Source organism: Oryza sativa, chromosome 12 (genome assembly GCF_034140825.1).
Source record: "Oryza sativa Japonica Group chromosome 12, ASM3414082v1".
NCBI classification, from domain to species: Eukaryota; Viridiplantae; Streptophyta; class Magnoliopsida; order Poales; family Poaceae; genus Oryza; species Oryza sativa.
Window position 1 is genome coordinate 1,374,834 of NC_089046.1, and position 7,811 is coordinate 1,382,644.

At 39.3% G+C, this 7,811-nt stretch overlaps 2 protein-coding genes across 2 annotated transcripts; both read right to left on the bottom strand.

Moving 5' to 3' along the window:
• Positions 1-664: 664 nt before the first annotated feature.
• Positions 665-4,200, bottom strand: LOC107277287 (histone-lysine N-methyltransferase, H3 lysine-9 specific SUVH1). The gene is given in 4 exon segments (XM_066306615.1): positions 665-971; positions 1,338-3,199; positions 3,201-3,370; positions 4,076-4,200. Coding segments are annotated over 2 exon segments (1,980 nt in total). The 5' UTR covers positions 3,351-3,370; positions 4,076-4,200; the 3' UTR covers positions 665-971; positions 1,338-1,369.
• Positions 4,201-4,477: 277 nt separating this feature from the next.
• LOC4351400 (mitochondrial import inner membrane translocase subunit TIM8) lies at positions 4,478-6,534 on the bottom strand. Its single transcript, XM_015763004.3, has 2 exons — positions 6,386-6,534; positions 4,478-4,922 (listed from the first exon to the last, which is right to left on the bottom strand). The coding sequence occupies exons 1-2, from the start codon at positions 6,431-6,433 to the stop codon at positions 4,734-4,736; spliced, it is 237 nt and encodes a 78-aa protein (XP_015618490.1). The 5' UTR covers positions 6,434-6,534; the 3' UTR covers positions 4,478-4,733.
• Between the last annotated feature and the right edge of the window lie 1,277 nt (positions 6,535-7,811).

A 7,811-nucleotide genomic window follows, 5' to 3' on the forward strand; every position in this document is an offset into this window, starting at 1 on the left:
TGCAAAAAATATTTCTCCGTAACAATTACCATTTTTTTTTCAACAATTTGAATATTTTTCTTAATAAAAACAGCATAATTACATGCAAAAAATATTTCTCCATAACAATAACATAAAAACTTGATAACCACATGCACATGATTTTTTTTTTCAAAAATTCGAATATTTCTCAATAACAACAGCATAATTACATGCAAAAAATATTTCTCCATAACAATAACATAAACACTTGATAACCACATGCACATGATTTTTTTTTTCAAAAATTCGAATATTTCTCAATAACAACATCATACTTACATGCAAAAAATATTTCTCCATAACAATAACATAAACACATGCACATGCACATGCACATGCACATGATCTTTCTTTTATTTTAAAAAATTCAAATATTTCTCAATAACAACAGCATAACCACATGCACATGATCTTTTTTTTTAAAAAAAATAACCCTCCATATCATCGAGCAACTTTAACAGCATAACCTTTTCTTTTTCAAATATTTCCTCCATACCAACAGCATAACCACATCCACATGATATATTTTTTTTCAAAAAAAAAATCTTCATATCATCAAGCAGCAGTATAAGCTGCAAAACCATATGCACATGAAGTCAAATATTTCCTATACGACCTATATAGCATCTTAGCAGCACAACCATTTGCAGTAATGCAGATGATCTCATTCAGAGAGTTAACAGGGTTTAGTGCTACAGCTTCACATCCATATGATCTCATCCACTAAGTTAACAGAGCTTTAATTCTACCACAGCAACTAGCAAAAGATATAGTAATTGCATTGGTGGCTACAGGCCTACGACATCGGCAATGTACAGCACAAAATGTGAGGGTCTCATCTCATGCCACACAAAGCAGCAGTCCTTGCTACATTTCCACTAACCCACCACCACAAATACAGAGAGCCCCTTTATCACTTTATGCTACCATTCATAGAGTAGCTTAATATCCTGCAAATGTAGGATGGAAGCATTAGGCAGTCACAAGAGAAATAGAGTTGCCATAGTTTCAGATCTAATTGTTCAGTTTGTCAATATCGTATACATTCTTGAATAAATATATGGCATGCTAAGCTTAAGTTGAAAATATATGCTTATGTACCAAAGCATGAAAATCACCACGTAGGTGCCTCAGGCGACTGTAACCACATAAAGTTGTTTTGAGAGTTCTTGACTTACATGAATGGAGTGATGAATCAGCTACTTCTAAAAGAGATTATTCAGTTGCATAAATAGGTTGGAAGAATGCATTTCCCATGAAGAAGCAGTTTTTGTTTTAAAAATTATAAATTGGAACGATTGTTAAACAAGTTTTACCTGCTTTAGTACACCAGCCTCCATATCTTTTATCAGAACAAACCTCGACAATGCTTAGAGCCACAGAGGCATGATTTGAGTTTGCAAGCTTTGAAGGGTTTTCCCTCAAAGCCAGGGGGAGCACCTCTTGTACCATAATCATAAGTCAGTTCAGTCATGGGAGGGATATGTTCCATTGCAAAAAACATGATATGGGGGTAGCTGTCATCGCCATGGTCATACTGTACAGCTTGCCAAAGGAGATTAGGAGAACAGCTATGGTTCAGAAAACGAGCCACATTCCCTTCATTGTTTGCTCTTATGATGATTGGTAGCTTCTTAAAGTTCTTGGTTGTCACAGCCGTACTTTTTTCTTCAAGTAATTCTGCTCCCAAATTCCAGCTTAAAGCCTTATCGCCGGGACATGAAGCGCAAAAGGTATATTTGTCTTCCTCAACATCTATGTCCATCTTAGTTTCATCAATGACTTCACCGGCGTACTCACAAATGAATGTGCCAGCACGGATAGGATCCCAAGACCGCAGGCCCCAGCCACGGTCTCCAGTCCAGAATACCTCAAAGTTCAGTTTTATACCCTTCTGTGTGATCCTGTTTCGACAATTATGAGAACACTGACAGTTAGAGGAGCACTCATAAACCATTGGAGTGTGCTTTGCCAGCAATCCCGTTGCGCTGTAAGGAAGATCACCACCATTCTGTTGCGCACACGAACAATTAGGGTCACCAGGCAAGCAAACACTAGGACATTTGCAACATTGTAATGGTTTTGTCTTCCTAAGAGGTCTCAAATACTTCACTCCAGCAACATAATTGAAGTGACTTGGCCCTTTTTCATCATCAACATCATTAACAAGGCACACAGGTAGGTGTTCAACCTTTGATGATAAATCCAACAATATAGCCTTTTCTCTTGTGGCAGGATTTGCTTTCCACTTCTCAGTCATCTTCCAAAGTGAAATTCCATCAGGCTGTCCTGGGTCCCTTCTCAGCTTGTACTTGAAAACATTAAATCCGTTCTTTGCCGTGTCTGTCCAAGTGTCTTCGATACGATAAAGCCCATCATAAATATATATTTTGCCTGAGTTACAAAAGGGGTCTTGTGCGCTGCGCACAACCCTGATCTGATTCTTCTTGATCTTGCTGTTCATGAGAGCAAGGTTACCTCTCTCAAGCTTCTGATCATGCTTCTCCTTGTGACGACTATTGCCTCCCTGTCCTGTGTAGACCAAAATGTCAGTGTCATCATCGTCATTCTCATAGCCTCCAGATGAAATGATGCAGACAGCCAGAGTCTCATCTTTGTTCTTAGAAGAGATGTAATCAATGCCACCCATGGCTGGTGCATGCAAACCAATGATGCACATTTCAATCCTAAAGAAGAAGATATCGCCGACTTCAACACCAGGCACATGCCCTATCATCTTATGATTGTTGATTCTGAGGTTGTTCTGCATCATGAGGGTGCCAGCTTTCAGGTCAGCCCGCCTGCTTGCATCCTCCTTTTCATCCAACTGCAGTACACGGCGCCGAAGGGAATCAAACATCATCAGGATTCCTTCCACCGATTCCTTTGGGTTGTCTGATGAGGATGAACACAAGTTGAACTCGTTGTCCAGGCTCCTCCTTATTGATCTGCGCTTGATGTTGGCATCATTAGATTTCTCAGCTTGCTGGGGCCTCTTGGCTCTCTTTGGCAGCGTTGGTTTTTTCTGCCTGCAAAAGGGCTTGTAATCTTGATCTGATGATTCATCTTCATGTTGCGGTGTTGGAAATGCCGCTGAGATTGGTGTAGCTTTTATAGGAACTGGTGACTTTGGTAAGGGCAGAGAAAATGAAGCTGGGGCTTCTTGAGGCTGTTGTGATGAATGGTGTGGCATAAACTAACAATGGATTGGTTGATTGAGTTTCCACATCATATCCCAAAATAGTAGGAAACTTTGGCGCTAATGAGCGCAATGGCTCCAATTCCAAGGGTAGTTTGCCATTCTCTGCTTCATCTTCAGAGTTCTCCATGGTGAACTCTTGGAGAAATTCTGGCAGCAGCAAAAGCAGAAGTCAATAAATAGTCTGAGCATGATACTTGTATGTATCAGCAGATGAATGATGTCTCAGAACTTGATATGTTAAGAATAAGTACGCGAGATAAATATAAAGAAAACATCGTTCAGTGCAAATACAACGTAGAGCAAAGAAATTGAATAAAAAGAAAATAGATCTGCAAAATCAGAAAGCTGCATCAACTTCTGAACAATCAGAAACAGAACAATCTGCATATTTTGGCCATTGATCGGTCGGCTGAGCACTGATGGCTCACTTAAAGATAAAAATGTGTCAATGCGAAGTCTCTGTGGCATATGAATCATGGATGTTCTGTCCGGAATCTATTTGGCTCACATAAGCATTAACATTTCAAAGTTCTACTTGTTCCCCCCTTACAAATTAACCAAAACAAATGCAGGCACTAGAATGACGAAGATGGAAACAAAATGCATTGCAACTTCCAGGCGCTCATCTGGGGAACCCAAATACAGTGCGTCCATTTGTTCAACAAACCCATAGTTAAACTCCAGGCAACCATTTGCAGTACACACAGACAATAACACTAACAATCACACGAACTTGCTACAATCAAAAAGATGATCAGGAACTAGGACTTGCAGAAAATTAGTTAGAATTCTAGGAAAAAAAAACAATGGAGAGAAAGCTGATCAAGAAGCATCAGATGAGGAGTGGTGTACCTTGAGGATGTCGCCTTGCTGGGGAGTGTGAAGGGGCACAGGACAGCAGTTCCACTATCGGAGACCCCTAGACCAAACCGTCAAATGTATACATGTATGTGGACACAGGCAATCGTGTCAGTGTGGCACTAAGCACTAGCTTTACACCATCTACCGTCGGATAATCTCGAGATGCGCGCCTCTGGAATTGGCTGGAATATACTGAGTGAGATACTTAATGGTGATTACTTAAACATAAATTTAGAACAGCGGTGTACTTCATCTACTGTAAAAAAAAAAGGAACAGCGGTGTAGTTACAGTCATTCATGGCAGGACACTGGAAGTGTTCAATTTCTGATAAACTCATTTCACTTTCATTATCTAAAAAAGCACCACCTTATTTTCTCCAAGGACACAGACACTTCATTAACACATTTGCTGCTCCAGCCTATGAGCTTGTCTCTGATTCTTTTCAGGTCAAAAGTAGTCAAAGTACAGTAGCGTTTTTAATCTCCTTGCAAGAGCAAAACTTGCAATCTTTTCACTGAACGTATAGCAGGAAAAACACCAAAACTGACAAAATGTAGCAAAAAGCAAGTGATGCCCCTTAGGTATAGTTTCTAGCATCAACTATAGTAGATTCTACATTCTCGACGCAGGAAAGACCTATGCGAATTTTCACCTAGGGCTGCTAACTCGTTGCATGGTGAGCATCTTCAGTTCGAGAAAGCGTTTTGCGCAGTTGGACAGACACGAGGCTTCGCTGTTGCTGAAGCTGCTTCCAATGCTCCCAGTGATGCATTTGTCCCAGCAAACATCAGTCAGCTTCGCCACGAACTCGTTTGCCATTGCCTTCCTCTTCTCCTCCTGAAGAGGGAAAGAAAAACAAAAATGTCAGTAACATTTCTGTGAGTAACAAGCACCGCGGTTCTGCAATTGAATAGGGGATCTTGAAAATGAACACATGGCTTAATTATCCATTGTCCAAAGAACAGAGTACACAAAATAATTTCTTGTGCATAAAGGGAAGCAAGCAACTTCTGCCATTCTCATTACATATCAGAAACCCAGGACAAAAAGGTCCTAGCAGCATACTAGATGTAAAAAGGCAATTCCCTTTTTTCCTTAAGTCGTTTAATTTGCAGACTGATGACCTTTCTATGTTAGTATTTCCTTTCACATAAGAGTATATCGGTATGTCACCGGGAAAACATCTTTGGTTCCTTGCAACGTGTCAGAATACCCAGCACTATCATTTTCTAACATAACAAAGCTGGTAGCAAATCAAATTTAATAAAACACCTCACTGCGCTATATGCATTAGCGGCTAGCACACTTGGGATTTGGGACTACTGCAATTTAAGAAACTACTGCATGAAAATAAATAATTTGTTGGATATCATGAGAGAGAATTGTAACTTCTATTAGTAATGAGTGAACAGCCATAATCCTTAAATACAGAGCACCACAAAAGCAATTGGGAATGACAGAATATCACCTCAGTTGAAGCGTTAGAAACTTTTCAAGCTATGGCTATTTTTTAGGAAAGACTTCATGAACCACCAGGACCATTCTGATGGTGCCTAAAACTAGACTCTATCCAAATTAGTTTGGTTCACAGTCAGGGTTACTGGGTACTTGGGTGATAGTCACAACCACAAGGAGCCCCAAGAACATACCCTAGTTCTCCGCAAGGAATTGATCAAAAGCCACAACCACAAGCTGGATTAACTCCAGTTATGCTATGGATTTGGGACCCTATCAACAACAGAACCGGCTATGAGATTTGAGGCCAAACAATCCTTGGATATAAGATACCGCAATTGCTCTGAGCACTTGATATACTTTAAAATAAAATTGCTATGATACTAGATACCTAAGTAACACAACTAGGATTCGAATACCGATCTCCACCTGAACTGCAACTCCCAGGACATCTGTTAAACCCCAAAATTAGGGCACAACCTTACTCTTAGCTAGAAAAACCAGTCGTGATGCCTAGGAATTCCTGCAGACTGAAGAATATTGCTAAAACAACTGAACAAAATAAATAAAATGCATACATAATAAGCTAATGGTTGGAAGGAACAGGGCAAAAACTTGGCACAAATCAGCAAAATTTCGCCCAAAGCTCAGCCTTTTTCACGAATCTTCGAGTAGATCTAAAAAGGACAAAAAATTAATCGCGAGCGTAGCAACAAACAGATGGGCTGATGGGATCAAAAGAAGGGGGCTGCTAATTAATCTCCGTGTTAGGGTTCCATAGGTCGGGTACTCGAGTGTGCGGCTCATCTCTAAATCTCCCTAATACATTATGGGTTTATTATTACCTCTAGCATGGCCTGCAGCCGCGGGTTGCTGAGCGCTGAAGCATCCATGGCTCCTCTCCTCCTTCTCTTCCGCTCTTCTTCTTCTTCTTCTCTCTCCTCTGCGATTTTCTCTCTCCTTCTCTCTCTCTAGTGGTGGTAGACTTGTGCTTGCCTCGTCGGCGGCTTGCAGAGGAGGAAGAAAGGAGAGAAGAGGCCGTGGGCTCTTTTCGTTAATGGGCTATGGGCTTTTTTAGAAATCAGATCGATAAAAATGGGCTATGGACTTTTTTTTACATTCTGGCCCAATACCGTTTGCGAAAGCGGCCCTCAACCGCATCCAATTGCCTTTCCCCGTGTCACTGTCAACCGGAGCCAACCTAAGCAAAGTGAAGAGATTAAAGATTTTTATTAGGGAATAATACCAGAAATTAAAGATCTATAGAAGAGTGAGAAATCAAGAGTAGAGTAGTGGAACTGGAATGAACACTTGTGCATTATATTCTCCAGGACAGATGTGACGATTACTGTCGCATATATATCTTGCAAGCAATGCAACTTCTTCTTCAATTCGTGGATATCAATCATATCTCGAGTGCAAACGGACACGCAAGAGAGCATCAGATATATATATATATATATATATATATATATATATATATATATATATATATATATATATATATATATATATATATATATATATATATATATATATATATATATATATATATATATATATATATATATATATATATATATATCTGATATATATATATATCGAGAAATCATAAATGAGCTGCTAGTATTATTATATATGCAACATTCAAACTCAAGCTAGATATATCTGTCGATCGATCCATGGATGAATCAATATGTTTGTGTTGCAGTGCACGCATGCGCATGCATTTCAGTGATTTCTGTCGATCAGAATCAGATCAGATCAGCGGTAAATGAGTCACATCGCTATCGCGCATGTATGATCGATCGATGTTCCTTCACGTTTAGACCCAAGCAAGGCAACGCCATTATATTCCATCAATCATTACGCATGAACGTTATTTTCATGCATGCCCGGTCAATATAGTTCCTCAATTTGACGGCACATAATCTGGGAAATTTGTTTCACTTGCTGTCCTGCATGGCTACATCTTACTAGGTTCTTAACTAATCACCACTTTTCTTTAATCAATTTCATTCTAGCCATGAATGATCAGAATTGCAACGTTGTCGATGAGGGACTACCTACGAAGTGGATGACTAATTAGAGGTCCTAATTTTTTTCATATCTTAATTTATGCCAATTTGTTTTAATATGTTTAAAGATCTTTCACTCTCTTTTTTTCTTTTTTGAAAAAAAAGTACTCTTACTTTTTTTATTAATGACTAGAATGAGTTTGTTTCTTCAGCTTTGGTAAGTAGTACTACTAATTATGGCCACCTTAAAGAG